Consider the following 17,289-nt stretch of genomic DNA (forward strand, 5'->3'; position numbering starts at 1 on the left):
CTGAAGATAAAAAAAAAAGTTTTTTTTTCCCCCTCAGGATGCTCTCTGATCACTCAGCAGCACATATTGTGCTTTTGTAATACCCCTGTACAACGGGGCAGTCTGGCAGGGGACGTTGATGGACAGGGGGGTGTCCGAAGGTGCGCACTATATTCACTCTTTACTTTTCCATACCCCCACTTCAAAATTTCCATACCCCCACTTCAAAATTTCCACTTCGACCACTGGTTATATGTAGTAATATACGTGATTGTAGGGCAGCTTCCTGATAACAGCTGATCTTTGTGATGGTGGCCGGGGTATATGAGGGAGGAGTCTGCCCCACACTACATCACAAAGCTGTTTCCCCACATTCCAACCCCACACTATCGGAGACCATTGAATGATGTGGGTGTTCCTCCGCAGGCTGCTAATGGATGTTTAGGTAAATCATCCATTCACATGCCATGGGGACGTACGCGCCATAGGAATGATGGGCCGGCGTACCACCATTCTCAAGGCAGGATCTGGTTGACTCGCAAAGCTGCGAATTCGGATCTTGGGAAATCTACCAGAATAACCTCCTATATGCAGGGGTGCCGAGAGGGGGGGAGCAGGTACGGTTTACCCGGGCCCGTCAGGGGGGCCCTGGTCTGGACACAGTTTTTTTTCCTTTTATTTGGTGGTGAGTACGCTGGGTCTGAGTCAGCTGTTCAGCAGCGGCATTGGGAGTGCGGACATGGGCCGGCGTGGGGGCAGCAGCATCACAGAGGTCCACTCTCCGACTCCAGGGCGTAACTTGGGAGTTTACCGTGGCTCGGCGACAGGAGGATACTTAGTAGGTAGTCCCTGGGTGCCGGGAGGAACTGGGTCAGAGAGAGGCCACCTCCCGCGGGAGTACCACCCACTCTGCAGAATCCAGCCCACCCTACTCCCCACCCCAACCGCTACCACCAGCAGCAGCAGGTGCCAGTGCCATGTCTCCAGCCCAGCAGTCCCAGACCTGGTTCCCCTCCCATGTTCAGGTCACTGTGTTCCAAGGTGGAAGGTGGGTGGCTGGTTGCTCTGTGTCTGCTGCCTCCCTGCATGCTGCTGGGGCTGAGATCCGACTCTGGAAGTCAGCATGTAACCCCTGGCAGAGCATGTACTGTAACTCCATGACAACAAGCATGTTAACCCCTGGAAAGCATATAAATCCATGGTAATGAGCATGTTAACCCATGGCAGAGCATGTAAATCCATGGCAACAAGCATGTTAACCCCTGACAGAGCAGGTTAATCCCATGGCAACGAGCATGTTAACCCCCTAATATGCAATGAGCATTACGGTTTGTGAAATAACGTGTAATGGACATTATGGCATGTGGTATAATATGTAATAGGGATTATGGTGTATGGCATAATGTGTACTGCCCACTACGGTGTGTGGCATAATATGTAATGATCATTATGGCATGTGGTAAAATATGTAATGGGTGCAGTGGTGTAACAATGGGTCCGCAGAGTGTGTGGGGAGCTATGTCCATGGGGGCCCCCGGAAGTTGTTGTACCGGGGCCCAGGATTCCATACCTCATACTAGGTAACTGCCCCCCAGGGCCGGACTGCCGCACTGAAGGATGGGCCCAACTAGATTTGGGGGCACAGATAATCTTTAGATGTGTGGTATATACCCCCCCCCCCCCCGGCCGCTCTGTGGGGATTGGGGGGAATCACAGGTTTCCTGACGCAGAAAAGAGAGAGATTGCCACATGCTGGACCGATGTCTCTTCAGTATATTATCATCCAGCTTTACTAACTCTTGGCAGCAGAGCTTACGCTTCACTCATTCTCTGCTATATTTAGACCAAACAAACACTGATAAGAATGGGAGCTAGTGGTGAGCAGGAGAGAGTTGCCCATAACCTTGGATGATCCGTCTTATCTGCCCCACCCTCCTGGCCCCCAGCTGTCCTGCCTCCGTCCCTTCTGTTTGCCCAGTGGGTGGGTCCCCTGCCATATACCCACCTGTAGTCGTATTTATAGAGCCAAGGATTGTGAGCTCATCCCAGAGACCCGGTACTCAGTCAGGTAAGAGCGGGTGCAATAGTCTGCAGGGAGTGCCCCTTGTCTTATTGTGCACAGCTATTGTATACTGTGCTGTGATACCATATGCTGCTGTTACTTCCCAGGTAAATATGTACTGTCCTGTGATACCATATACTGCTGTTACCTCCCAGGTAAATATGTACTGTCCTGTGATACCATATACTGCTGTTACCTCCCAGGTAAATATGTACTGTCCTGTGATACCATATGCTGCGGTTACTTCCCAGGTAAATATGTACTGTCCTGTGATACCATATACTGCTGTTACCTCCCAGGTAAATATATACTGTCCTGTGATACCATATAATACTTGGGGATTACACATGGACATGACACTGTCTCACCTGTGACCTATAGCGTCTGGTATTATACAGTATATTGCTCTGTGCGGGCATGGCAGCGGGCATGCTAGGTGTTGATGCATGCCAGGTTATCATGGTGTCATATAACATATGTGGCATCTCACGGGCATTGCTGGAGCTGGGGAATGTTCTGTCACCTCAGGAATATTTCTTGTCCCTCTGTACAACCTTATTTTGAGAGGCGCAATGCTCTGCAGATATGTAACCATCTGCATGTTTCCACAGAATGAAGCTCTGGATCCTTCTCAGTGTGGTCTGCATCGCGGCAGGTGAGATGTTCCCCTTATACCCAGTGTGCCACCTCATCAGCCCAGATGCCCAGAGAGGGTCTCCGGCGGCCATATTGCTCTCAGGCCAGAGAGCGAGTAGTCAGTAACAGCGCTCACTCCACCTGCTCATGTCATGTATTTCATTCCCTCAGGGGGTGATCTATATTAGAATGTTCTAGATAACTTGCCCTCTTTAGAAGAATTGACAATTCTCCTGATCAGCCACTTACTGTTATACGTGACCCCACAATGACTGCTGTGTACTCACTTCTGTGTCTCCCCCCAGCCCAGCAGCGTAGCTCCTCTTACTCAGGAGAGTACGGCGGAGGCGGCGGAAAGCGTTTCTCACAGTCCGGGAACCAGCTGGATGGACCAATCACAGCTCTGAGAGTTCGTACAAACCGCAACTACATCACTGGGTGAGATTTTATAAAGGACTATTATGTGAATCCGGTCCCTACGGCATTTCCTATATCACAGGTTTCAAACCCATTGTTGTTTGTCTAATACAGATATTAAAGGATAATGCAAGTGATGGAGCTAGTAAGTCAGCCTGCGGTGCTTACCATTCAGTAGAGGTGCCATTGTGTCCCTTCTCTTCCCTACACACGTTTCTCATGTGTATGTACAATGGCCTATTGCCAACTCTCTGGCACCGTGTTACATTTGTCATTCTTAGGGGCTGTTTGATAACATACAGTAGAGTGCAAATGGTTATGAACCTATAGTAACCTTTCAGCAATCACTCTCAGTAGTGATCTCACAGCCATTTTGGGTTCGGGCATGGAGCCTACCTGGAGGACTGTGAGACTATAAATGCAGAAACCTCTTAGTAACCCCTTTTTATGCATGCTGGGGAGGTTCTGTCAGTAGTTAGGGACTGGATCTAGTAAATGTCTAACCAGGGACATAGATAAAACTTTGTCAGCCCCATAGCAGCATTCTGAAGGGCTCCCAATGCTTATACAGACACCTCTCTCTGCTATATATTATACATTTCAGTGCCACAAATTCACATTATGCCACATTGTAATGCTTCTTGTTCACATGATGTAACATTGTAATGGCCCCAGTTCACAGTATGCCACATTGTAGTACCCCAGCTCACAGTATGCCACATTGTAGTGCCCCAGCTCACAGTATGCCACATTGTAGTGCCCCAGCTCACAGTATGCCACATTGTAGTACCCCAGCTCACAGTATGCCACATTGTAGTGCCCCAGCTCACAGTATGCCACATTGTAGTGCCCCAGCTCACATTATGCCACATTGTAGTGCTCATGTTCACAATAGGCAACATTATAATGCCCCAGTTCACATTATGCCACATTGTAATGCTTCTTTTTCACATTATGTAACATTGTATTGCCCCAGTTCACAGTATGCCACATTGTAGTGCCCTAGCTCGCATTATGCCACATTGTAGTGCCCCAGCTCACATTATGCCACATTGTAGTGCCCCAGCTCACAGAATGCCACATTGTAGTGCCCTAGCTCGCATTATGCCACATTGTAGTGCCCCAGCTCACAGTATGCCACATTATAGTGCCCCAGCTCACAGTATGCCACATTGTAGTGCTTGCAGTTCACATTATAGCACATTAGAGTGCCACAGCTCACGCTATGCCACATTGTAGTGCCCCAGCTCACACTATGCCACATTGTAGTGCTCCTGTTCACAGTATGCCACACTGTAGTGCCCCAGCTCACAGTATGCCACACTGTAGTGCTCCTGTTCACAATAGGCAACATCATAACGCCCCAGTTCACATTATGTCATATTGTAATGCCCCAGTTCACGTTATGACACATTGTAGTGCCCCCAGTTCACAATATGCCACACTGTAATGTCCCAGTTCGTTATGACACATTGTTGTGCCAAAGCAAACACTACGGTCAGGATGTAATAGGAGCCGAGTTAGGTCAGATTTTGTGAAATGTCAGATTTTTATGCAAAAATAAGAACGGGAGGTTTTTGTCCTCCACCTTTAATCAGCAGAAGCTGCATGTGCATCTGATTAACATGGTGACATGCATAAGATGAATTTAACGGGGAAGAAAATGAAAAAAAAAATCACATGTACAGTAAATTAGCTATTTTGACAAATCAAACTATATTTAGCATTTTTAAGGTTAGAAATAATTGTACACACGTTTATTAATTACCAATGTGCTGTCATTTGTTACTAAGTTAATTTCAGCATTTCTGCTTCTAACTCTCCCCAACAAACCTATGCCTGACTTTATCAACCTCTTTGTGTCCGAGTTACACACTCAGCTCCCTTTACATTATGTTTAACATGGTGAAAACACCTGGTGCCAACCGGCCGCACATATTCAGAGCTGAAAGCATCCAAGTTTTAGTGAACTTGGAACGCTGTACATTGTTCGACTTGAAAATGGCCAACTTTTGCGTAAAAATCAGACATTTCACAAAATCAGATCTAACTCGGCTTCTATTACATCCGGAGGAATGTCTCATTGTAGTGCCCCACCACACATTATACCGTATTGTAGTGCCCCAGCTCACATTATTCCATAGTGTAGTGCCCCACCACACATTATACCAAATTGTAGTGCCACACCACACATTATACCAAATTGTAGTGCCCCAACTCACATTATACCATAGTGTAGTGCCCCGGCTCACATTATACCATAGTGTAGTGCCCCACCACACATTATACCATATTGTAGTGCCCCAGCTCACAATATACCATAGTGTAGTGCCCCAGCTCACATTATACCATAGTGTAGTGCCCCAGCTCACATTATACCATAGTGTAGTGCCCCAGCTCACATTATACCATAGTGTAGTGCCCCAGCTCACATTATACCATAGTGTAGTGCCCCAGCTCACATTATACCATAGTGTAGAGCCCCAGCTCACATTATACCATAGTGTAGTGCCCCAGCTCACATTATACCATAGTGTAGTGCCCCACCACACATTATACCATATTGTAGTGCCCCAGCTCACATTATACCATAGTGTAGTGCCCCAGCTCACATTATACCATAGTGTAGTGCCCCACCACACATTATACCATATTGTAATGCCCCACCGCACATTATACCATAGTGTAGTGCCCCAGCTCACATTATGCCACGATTTAGTAGTGCTCAAGCTCACATTATGCCACACTGTACTGCCACAGCTCACATTATGCCACATTGTAGTGCCCCAGCTTACAGTATGCCACAATGTAGTGGCCCAGCTCACATTATGCCACATTGTAGTGCCCCAGCTCACATTATGTCACAATGTAGTGCCACAGCTCACATTGGGGCAGATGTACTAAGCCTTGAAAAGTGATAAAATGGAGAGTGATAAACCACCTGCCAATCAGCCCCTACCTGTCATTTTTTTAAACAGTCTATGACATGGAAGTTAGGAGCTGATTGGCTGGTGGTTTATCACTCTCCATTTTATCACTTTTTAAGCTTAGTACATCTGGCCCAAAATGCCACACTGTAGTGCCACATATCACATCATCCCACATTGTAGTGCCGCAGCTCACATTATGCCACACTGTAGTGCCGCAGCTCACATTATGCCACACTGTAGTGTCACAGATCACATTATGTCACATAGTAGTGTCCCAGGTCACATTGTAGCGCCCTACTTTACATTATGCCACATTGTAGTGTCCAAGCTCACATTTCTGTGCCCTACTTTACATTATACCACATTGTAGTGCTCAGTTCATATTATGCCCCACAGTGCCATTGCTACTTACCTCTCCTAGTCCATTCCCTTCTCTTGGAACGTGTTTGATGGGCCTAGCTGTGAGGCTGGTAGAAAGGGGCAGTTTATAAACTACACTGTAATGAATATTTTTGGCTAGTGGCAAGTCCCCTTTCTGGGTGCTGTATGACTACCAAACCATGTCCAGCAAGGTCCAGGGGAGGCATTGCCTGGAGGTGGGCACCCTAACCTCTGAACCCAATAGCAGCCCCTGTGCCCACTACAGCGACATGTCTGGGTCTAACAAGGATCTCATCTCTCCACAGCCTGCAGGTCCGCTATGGGACATCATGGTCACAGTACCAAGGGGGATCCTTGGGGGACCTGGAGGAGATCTTCCTGCACCCAGGAGAGTCTATCATCCAGGTATCAGGAAAATACTCCTCGTACGTCAGGAAGTTGATGTTTGTCACAAACAAAGGGCGCCATTTCATCATTGGGAAAGATTACGGGACCAGTTTCAATGGCGCACCCCTGTACCCCAACACTGTACTCCGGTTCGTGAGTGGCAGCTCCGGGTCTGTCATTGATGCCATCGGCTTCCACTGGGACTATCCATCCAGCAACTGTGTACACTGCCTCAAGTAATCCACCAGAGCATTGCACCACCTAGTGCTGCAGAGCATTGCACCCATGCCATTCACCTGAATCTTTCCTGCAGGCCAACACTTCTCTACCTTCCCAATGAACATTTTTAGCAACCATCTCACACTCTCAGGATGGGGCACTCGTCCTACCCAGGACTTCCTGACCGTGGGGGTTATTCTAGTCCATTCTTTCTGACAAAATCCTTCTTAGATGGACAAAACCATGTGCACTGCGGGTGGGGCAGATGTAACTTGTGCAGAGAGAATTAGATTTGGGTGGGGTTTTTCTTCAAAGTGAGATCTATATTGCAGTGTAAAATCATGCAGTCAGTATTTTCCCTGCACAGAAACAAAATAACTCACCCAAATCTAATTCTCTCTGCACATGTTACATCTGCCCTCCTGCAGTGCACATGGTTTTGTCCATCTAAGAAGGATTTTGTCAGAAAGAATGAACTAGAATAAACCCCCGTATCTGGTATAACTGCGGCAGTGCCGCGTGTCTCCACACCGTGTCCCCCACCGCTGACTGTTCTTCTGTCATTCCCCAGCCACCGTGTATTCTACCCCCAAAATAAAATCTGCAGCTTTAACCCTTGTCTGTTATTTTGCTTTTACGAGACTTTTTCCAACTGACAGATATATATATATATATATATATATATATATATATATACATACATACATACATACATACATACATACACACACACACACACCAGACTTATCTCTGGAGGTCAGTGGGCTACAGCACCCCCTTGCTGTAGGGTATAGCTACTGCAGGCCCAGTTGCTTTGCTGCATACAAATTCAATGGGGCGGGAATATGCCAACCAATTACCAAAGTGGCAATCATTAAAATGGCATAACCAGCCTGTTTTTTTAAAGATTGAACACTCACCATGCATTCAAGTCTTAAGAGGTGTACACATGGGGGTTATTCTGGTTGAGTCCACCAAACCCCGCCTTGTGAATGGTTGGATGCCGCCACCCATTCGCAAGGGCTACCCGCTCGCAGGGGGCCTGCGAATGGATGTTACACAGTAACAGGGCAGGGCAGGGAGAACCTCCCACATCTATCGATGGTCGCCGACCATCGATAGATGTGGAAGGTGCATGCATAAGTAAGGTTGCTCTTACCAGTCTGTTTTTCTATTCAATTTTGATGCCGCGTCGGGATCGAATTGAAATGGAATTTGTTTGCTTTCAATTCGATATCTATTTTGCTTATATAAGCAAAATCAAAAAGAAAAATAAAACACAATGGACATTGTATACGGGGCATGTGACTATTACATTTACACACCCAAAATGCACATACTTGACAGTGGAGTACACTAATACACACTTAGGGGGAAATTTACTAAGAACACGAATACAGTATTCTTAATACAAATGAATACGACTGCATACGGCTGTTTCAGCCATATGCAAATTTACGACTGCTTTGTAACCCTCCGATGGTGTATCCATTCGTATTAGCGGCTGTATATACGGCCGTTAATACGAATTCGTACAGGCAGTCTGCACAGATCAGTCAGATCCATCATATCAGTCAGATCCGTGCAGGCTGCAGTCTGTAAAAAAAAAATAGAAAAAAAAATTAAATAAATACAAAAAACAGCGTGGGGTCCCCCCCACAGCCGTAACCAGCACCAGGCTGAAAGAGCCGGGGCTGGTAAAAAAAAAATAGGAAACCCCGCAAATAGGGGTTCCCCGATTTTTTACAATCAGCCCCAGGCTCCAGGGCTGGGGCTGGTTCCCAAAACACGGGGGACAAAATGACTAGGGGTCCCCCATATTTTAAGAACCAGCCCCAGGCCAAACCAGCCAGCAGGGTAATGTCACAGCCGCGGCCAAAACATTAACCCTACCGACCAGCCAGGCCAGGGGCCCTGAGGGAGTGGGGACCCTCCCAATAAAGGGGTCCCTCCCCCCCCTCCAGGACTTACCTGGCCAGGCTGAAGCCTGGTGCTGTCCCCGGTAACCCTGGGCTGTGGTCACCGGGCTGATTAAAGTGTAAATAAAGTAGAATAAACTATTGTTTAATACTGTGGAACTATGAGTCCCAGCAAGCCTCCTCCGAATGCTGGGACTTGGAGAACCACAAGTCCCAGCATGCGGGGCATTAAAGGGCCCGCCGGCACTTGTAGTTCCACAGTATTAAAAATAGTCAAATAAACACACACTGACACATGAAAAATAAAACTTTATTACATCCAAAGCCCACACATACTGATACTTACCTATCTTGAGCCCGTAGTTAGGTCCCCGGGTCTGGTGTCCTGATGTCCTGGGTCCAAAAAACGACCACCCGGTAGGTTCATCTTCAGCGCTTCTCCTCCGAATGATTCTTTTGGCCGCCTAGCGGCCAATCAGGAGCTGCAAAATTTGTGTAGTGTAGTGCGACCAGTGCTGCGGGCAGCGGGGGTCTCACCAGGTATTCCAGGTGCTCGAGAAAGGAAAGGGGGGGGGGGGGGGGCTGCATATGTTGTCAGTCCTGGGCTCCACAACGTCTGATGGCAGCCCTGGTTAGAGCAGAAAAGAAGGAACCCCAGGGTGTGAACAAAACAGTGATCTATACTTGTCTTTACTACAAACTGACCGGTGACCGGACTTAGCAGTTAGGGTTTCGTCCGGTATTAAACCCGGGACTGAGGCTGCCATCAGAAATTGGGGGGTCCAGGACAGATCCTGCAGCGGTTAATAAAGGGAAACATTTTTTTCAAAAGGGAGCGCAGGCAGCCAAAATGGCGCACGGAGCGGCATTGGGGGGGTGGGCAGTGGCAGTCCAAAGTCTGAACGGCGGGAGGGTCAGGGGGCAGGCAGGTATGCCTGACCCCTTTTTTACACCTGGCGCTTCGGCCAGCCAGTCAGGGAGAGCAGGGGGGAGTCTGGCCGGGAGGGGTTTAAATAGCCAGGCCAGTGACGGAGGCAGCATTCAGCACAAGCAGAGCCAGGTGCCATGGTCAGAACAGGGCAGAGCGTTAGCAAACAGAATGGATTAAGGAAAAGGGAGGGTGCCCAGGGATGGCAGCAGTCGGGTAAAAAGTGGTAGGTCTGCAGCCACGGAACAAGGGGGCACCACAGCGAGATGCACGGTTTTGGGTCAGTAGCAGGGCATTGACCTGAGCTACCTACACCAGCCAATGGGTAAGGGACATTGGAACATCGGCCGAGGTGTTAGTTCACTTACATGGCTTGGTAAGCATGGATGAAAATGCAGGACCCTTCTTTAAAGGGCATGCATGTTTAGTCTCCAGCAGACAAAGGGAATAATTAGCCATCGAGAAAATCTGCAGCATCAGGGACTGGCAAATATAGGCGGCCTTAAGCCATCAGGGAGATTAGCACGAAAATGGCATAGGGTAGGAAGGCAGCGCCTTCCCTAACCCCGCCAATTTTGGTACCAATAGGTACACCAGGGAGGCCCGGGCTCATCCAGCACCCATCATTTATTGACTCAGCGGTCAGGAAGATAAGAGCACAGGGCCAGGGAGCACGGAGGCAGATGTTTAGACATTAATTTAGCTTTTAGGTTGCACCCTCAGCGTTTAGAGGCTTTTTAGCCTCAAAACTTTTACCTCAGGGGAAGGAGCTTGACGTCTGTTTTCATAGAAAAAAGGTTTGGTAAAAATTGCGACATCTCAGGTGTTTCGCTACCAAGCGTTCGGCTCCTTCCCGCAGGAGCACATAGGGTCGAGGGCGATGGCATGCCTCCTGATGAGATCCGGCGGGGCAGGGACCCCCCGGGTCATCGCTATGCTGTCAATGGCGGTGAAAACTACAGCATGCCAGTCCTGCCAAAGACGGGGGGGGGGGCATAACGTTCCCCTCATACCGGGCCACAGAAATTGACATGGTCATTCCCCACGGAGGAAGTGGGAGCCTGGGTAAAAGCATTAGGGCAAAGAAAGTCATGCTGCGGGCAGTCAGTATTGGGAAGTTTCAATTCCATTTATTCGTAGATGCCCCAAGGGCCAGAGGCGGATAATCCACCGGAAGAGCGGTGGGCGCTGAGGGGAAACCTTAGTGGGAGGCCACGGAGCAGCATGGACCTATGCCCAATAGTTGTGCCAGCAACAACTTGGGCAGAGAAAAGCTCACCAACAGACTGATTCAGTCTGGGGGGCGGCAATCGGGCAAGTTGTTCAGGTGGTGAACAGCCAGCAGGTAGCAGCACCGACGGTCATTAGGCGGCCTGGTAGTCGGTCGCAGCATCCCGGCACAGCACCAATATTAAGCTTAGGCCAAAGGAAGGCGCCGGGAGTGGGAAACGGTAGGGGACGTATTATCCAGCCGTAGCTAGGAGCACGCAAGGTAGCAACTCCCAATGCGAACACAACAGAACATAGAGGGCGTACAAGTCCGCCCAGTGAAGCCAGATTCAAGCGAAGGGCAGCTGCAGGGGGTAAGCTTCCTGGCAGCGGCTTGCCTAACGATTCTAAAGGGGAAGAAGGCCGCCAAGGCCTGGGCGAGCGCCATGCGGGCGGCCATAGGTGTGTCGGGAATCTAGATAAGACAAGGCAGAGTCTTTTTTGGTGCAAGCAATAATAAGGGGCAGGACATGGGGAAAAGGCAAGCATCCGAGCCTCAACATCTATGGGTAGCCATTCATGCTAGAAAGGTCGACGATCCGGCTAGGTCACATTCAGTGGCGGTAAGCGGCAGCAGGGGCCAGTGCAAAGTGCATAGACCCAAAACGGATCGGGAGGGTAGAAGAAGCCGGGCGCAGCGGTACAGGTGCAACGGGGCAGCTGCACAGGTGCAACAAGGCCTCGGCAGGCCCGGGGCAACTGGCCCCGACTACATGGAAGTCAGGCCGCCGGGTCGGGAGCAATGCCCCCCTGGACAAGTGCCAGTTAACAGTACAGCACAAGCGTGCCGGGCGGGCACAGGGCACAAAGAGGAGAGGCGTATATGGAGCGGTGGCCATTCCCGCATGAATTGGGTGGAGGCCAGGGCCGCAACTAGACCATATGGTCAGCAGCCTGAACTAAAGTGTTTTTGTTCAGACAGGCAGGGAGGAGGTGGCAGGGGGGCTCGGGGAGGCACCAAGGTGTGAGAAGCGAGCAATGGCCCGCACAGGGGTGGCGGTTAAGACACCCAGGCGGCAACGACGCTGGGAGGATAAGGTCCCTTGATTTTAAGGGAGCAATGCGGGACAACCTGGCATGGGCAAAAGAGCGAGGGCCAGAGTTGCGCACTATACGGTCACAGGTCGGCCTGGCAAGAGGTGCCCAAGGGAGTGCCAGTGGAAGAGGGAAATGCGTGAAAGCATTATGTCGGGAGCATCATACAACGCACGGATAGCATTCAGAAGGCACCGGGCTTATACAGGGGCAAAGGGGTGCACCTGTCGCTGGGCGATAGAGACCCGTTCGGCAATGCACGGCAAAGGTGCCGGGGGCTAAAATAGGTGGAAGCGACAGGGTGGGGGGTTTTCGGCCCCTGGGCAGGTAGAGGGGCCTCAGTGGCGGGAAGAAGCAGTGCGCAAGGCATCGGGACAGGAGGAGCCAGCTGAGGTTTGCAGATTCACCCTCGGTCGGGCCGCACGCCAGGCTCCAGCTGTCGACGGCGGGCCAATCGGCTGCGCACCAGCCAATGGGTGATCGGCGGGGGCTGGCTCACAGGTAAGGGGTGTAGCCAAGGGCCTACAGCGTAGGTGGGGGCACGCCCCGCGGTCTAAGTCAATGAAGGTTATTGACAGGTTTCTTGCCTTGCCCACCGTTCTCTGTCCCTACCCTGCAAAGGTAATTAAGGTGTGGTAAATAAACTGTGGCCAATGATTCAATCCCACGCACTGTCTCTGAGTATGATTTCGGTTGGGGTTGGGAGTGAGGTTACACGAGGGACACAGCACACAGCCCTCGCACCCTTAAGCCACTCAGTAAGTGGTGGAGTTTATGGCCCCAGTGGTGGAGTTTGTCCAGTTTCTTGGACATACAGGGGGATGAACAGGAAGTTTAGAGAACAAAGGATGGGCGGTAGGTCAGTGTAAGCTGATGGGTGAGCTGAGGAGTCAGGATAGAGAGTCAGTCCTGAGCCTGTGGCGCCTTCACAGTCTCTGGCATTATGGAGCAGCCTGTGGGTGCTGCTAGGAAGAGCAAGAGATATCCAGATTTGTAGTGTGAAACAGTGGCGTAACTATAGTCCCGCAGCCCCCGCGGTGGCGGGGAGGCGCTAGGCAGGTGTGGGCGCCTGGGGGGTCTGCGGGACTATAGTAACCACCTGGTCCCCGCTCCCGACTCCTGCCCTCCCCCTTCTTACCCCATTGCCGCTGGCGCCGCTGCCTCTAACCCGACACGCAGATCTGTGTCGGGTGACGGGCGGTCCCCGGCTAGGCCACATTCAGTGGTGGTCGGCTGCAGTGCTAATATAATAAGAGACACTCGGAAAATGGCTGCCCCCATAATGCTGTATGGGGGCAGCCATTTTCCATTTTCAGTGGCGGTCGGCTGCAGTGCTAATATAATAAGAGACACTCGGAAAATGGCTGCCCCCATAATGCTGTATGGGGGCAGCCATTTTCCGAGTGTCTGTTATTATATTAGCACTGCAGCCGGGGACCACCCGACACAGATCTGCGTGTCGGGTTAGAGGCAGAAGCGCCGGCGGCAATGGGGACGGGTAAGGAGGGGGTTAATATTTTGGGGGGGGGCGCCCGAAATGTCCGGCAGGGGGGGGCGCAAATAAAGTAGTTACGCCTCTGGTGTGAAAGGAGTAACAGCATGAGAAATCAGTGGATCAAAGAAAGAGGATCCCCATCTTCAGGGGTACCCCAGCATCAGGACAGATGGGCCTTATTATGATTTGCTCGCTCCCCTCGCGTTTGCACAGGAGAGCGATGTTTTCCCATGCAAATGGTGTGGCGATGCAGGTGCCAATTCGCAGTCATGTGGGGGAATTGGCCGAGTGAGGGGGGCTGGCGGCTGTGCGAGCGGCGGCGGCATTTCATCCACATGCAATGCTGCGAATTCGCAGTGTTGCGTGTGGACCAGAATGAGGCCCTATGTGTATTGTATTGTATGGTATTTTGACTCTGAAGGCTCAGATTTGACCTAACAGACCTGAACGTTCACCTGCAGGCGGGCGAGAGGCGTTTTGTGGGCGATGTCGCTGGATCTGATCCATCTTCCAGGAACACACAATCAGCAATGTGTGGGAACGCAGCAGGTGGTGTCGTATCGCTCAGTATACAAGGAATGGGGCGTGGGCATGTCTGTGTGGTGTGAGGCCTGTGTGTTTATACATACATGTTAGGTATGCAGTGGTGTCAGAGAACCAAGCGTGTACGCTTCAGTATGCATGTATGTGTCGGTAACATGTTAGTGTGGCAGTACATGTGTGTGCATGCTCTTGGCTGGTGTCTCGGGAACCAGAGCTGTCTCCACTACACATCGCCTGTCATACGGATTGTCTTTCCTGGGAGAGGATCTGAGGGATGAAGAGACGTCAGCGGAGGTGACAATGGCTTATGTAGGTCAAATGCACAATGTTCCCAGCACTTCCCAAATGCACGATTTCCTGCCAGGAACATGGGGCATAACAGTGCAGTGCTATACCAACACTTGGCTGGGCACACTCCCATCCAAGACCCATAGCATCTGAGTTGCACAGGGGCAGTATATACAGTACTAGGTGATTCATCGCGCCCTACGGGCGCTCTTCACACCGGCGTAAGGGGCTACGCCCCTTAATTTGTGAACATTTGTATTGTGAGAAATATGGTTAGAATTGTATGAAAGATGCCCTGTATTGCAGCTTCTGGCAGTGGGTGAGGGTCCAGCGTGGCAGCACAGGAGTACCGGACGGTGGCCCTGAGTCAGTGTCTCCTCCTACTGGGTGGGAGTTAGGGTGCATGAGAGCAGGAGGCTGGGCTATGAGGCATGATAGGGGAATGTGGGCAACACAGTATCAGCGACTCCCCAGTGGTGGAAGTTACGGTTCAGGAGAGCAGGAAGCTGGGTAGTGATAGGGGTGTGTGGGCATACGGGGGACTAAAGAGGGTGGTGGACACTGTGCAGCTTCTGCCAGTGGGTGAGGGTCCAGCGTGGCAGCACAGAAATACAGGAGTCAGTGTCTCCTCCGACTGGGTGGGAGTTAGGGTGCATGAGAGCAGGAGGCTGGGCGGTAAAGCATGATAGGGGAATGTGGGCAACACAGGGTGAGCGGGTCTCCACTGGCGGAAGTTACGGGGCAGGAGAACAGGAGGCAGGGCAGTGTCCTCCCACATTGATGGCAAAAGTATTAAACATCGGCCATAAACCATCGATTATTTGAAAATCATTGATGGTCGATGGGCATCCCTAGAACTGGAGGTGGGTGGGGGACAGTATGCAGCTCCCGGCAGTGGGTGAGCGTCTCCTCCCACTGGGAGGGAGTGAGCGTGCATGAGAGCAGGAGGCTGTATAATAGTGGTATGTGGGCAAGACATTGATAAAAGTTGTGGCGCTGGTGCAGAGGGCAGTGGGGAAACCTGCAGTGTGGCAGCCAGGGCCGGATTTCCCACCTAGGGGCGGTACCTGCTTGTGGTGGTACAGGGGGAGGGGGCGGGGGTCCACAAATCATGGGCGGGGGCGCGGGGGGGATTGAATCGTGGGAAGGGGGGTCCGCAAATTGCGGGAGGGGGGTTGTCGGTGTTAGTTAATTGCGGGAGGGGGGGTTGCGGAGGTCCGTGAATTGCGGGAGGGGTGCGTGGGGTGCCGTGAGTCAAGGGGTGGTGGTGCGGGGGTCCGTGAATCACGGGAGGGGTCAGGAATTGCAGGAGGGGGGTCGTGGGGGGGCTGCGAATCGCGGGAGGGGGGGTGTGGGGGGTTGCCGTGAATTGCATGAGGGGGGCGTGAATCAAGGGAGGGTGGGCGCAGGGGGGTGGTGCGGGGGTCCGTGAATCGCGGGAGGGGGCATGAATCGCGGGAGGGGGGGTCGTGGGGGGTTGCGAATCGCAGGAAGGTGGGGAGGGTGGGCGCAGGGGGGTGGTGCGGGGGTCCGTGAATTGCGTGAGGGGGGCATGAATCGCGGGAGGGGGGTCCCCGAATGTGTGAATTACGGGGCGGTCGCAAATCGCGAGAGGTGCCGAGGGGGCCCGCAAATCGCGGGAGGGGGGCGCTACGGGGGGTTCTGTGAATCGCGGGAGGGGGGGTTGCGAATCGCAGGAAGGGGGGTGTGGGGGGTGCCGTGAATTGCGTGAGGGAGACATGAATCGCGGGAGGTGGGGTCCCCGAATGTGTGAATTAGGGGGCAGTCGCAAATCGCGAGAGGTGCCGAGGGGGCCCGCAAATCGCGGGAGGGGGGCGCTACGGGGGGTTCCGTGAATCGCGGGAGGGGGCGGCGTAAATTGCGGGAGGGGGGGTCGCAAATCGCAGTAGGGGGGGTGCCGTGAATCGCGGGGGGGTTGCGGGGGGCCCTTTTAATGCCGGGAGGGGGGTCGCAGGGGTCCTGCGAATCGCGGGGGGGGAAGATGCAGGGGTCCTGCGAATCGCGGGAGGGGGCTCGCGGGAGGGAGGGGTCGCTGGGGTCCCGCGATTCGCGGGAGGGTTGCGGGGGTCCCGCGTTTCGCGCGGAGGGGTTGGTCGCGGGGGTCACGCGAATTGCGGGAGGGGTGTCGCGGGGGTCCCGCGAATCGCGGGAGGGGGGGTCGCGGAGGTCCCGCGAATCACGGGAGGGGGGGTTGCGGTGGTCCCGCGACTCGCAGGAGGGGGAAAGCAGGGGTCCCACTAATCGCGGGAGGGGGGGTGCGGGGTCCCGCAAATCGCGGGAGGGGGGGTCACGGGGGTTCCGCGAATCGCGGGAGGGGGGGGTCGCGGGGGTCCCGCGAATCGCGGGAGGGGGGGTCGCGGGGGTCGAGGGGGGGTCCTGCAAATCGCGGGAGGGGGGGCGCGGGGGGGCCCGCGAATCGCGGGAGGGGAGTCGCGGGGGTCCTGGCAGAGGGTAGGGATATGCAGGAGTAATGGTGGATGGTGGGCGTGTACTGTAGCCCTGGCTGGGCGGGGGGAGGTGATGTCAAGGGGGTGGAACGTCATACACATGAAACTGTTCTACACAGGAACGTTCTCCACAGGGGTTGAGTGACAGATCTGGCTAAATATATAAGAGATTAGTATATTCATCTGAATGTTGAAGTTCATACCTGCTTTGAAGGCTTTGGGGAGGGCAGGGAGGTAGTGGATGACAGGGGGAGGCAGAGCATGGCAGGAAGAGGAAGCAGGAGACTGGGCAGGCAGTGAATGACAGGGAGAGGCAGCATGTGGCAGTGGAAG

The 17,289-nt window shown here is 52.4% G+C and overlaps 1 protein-coding gene across 1 annotated transcript; it reads left to right on the forward strand.

Moving 5' to 3' along the window:
• The first annotated feature begins 2,349 nt into the window (after positions 1 to 2,349).
• On the forward strand, positions 2,350 to 7,193 carry LOC146021375 (zymogen granule membrane protein 16-like). The gene is made up of 3 exons (XM_083155159.1): positions 2,350 to 2,696; positions 2,983 to 3,115; positions 6,711 to 7,193. The coding sequence occupies exons 1-3, from the start codon at positions 2,654 to 2,656 to the stop codon at positions 7,030 to 7,032; spliced, it is 498 nt and encodes a 165-aa protein (XP_083011285.1). The 5' UTR covers positions 2,350 to 2,653; the 3' UTR covers positions 7,033 to 7,193.
• Positions 7,194 to 17,289: the final 10,096 nt, after the last annotated feature.

The sequence above is a fragment of the Crinia signifera genome, chromosome 7 (genome assembly GCF_055691185.1).
Source record: "Crinia signifera chromosome 7, ASM5569118v1, whole genome shotgun sequence".
Lineage (NCBI taxonomy): Eukaryota > Metazoa > Chordata > Amphibia > Anura > Myobatrachidae > Crinia > Crinia signifera.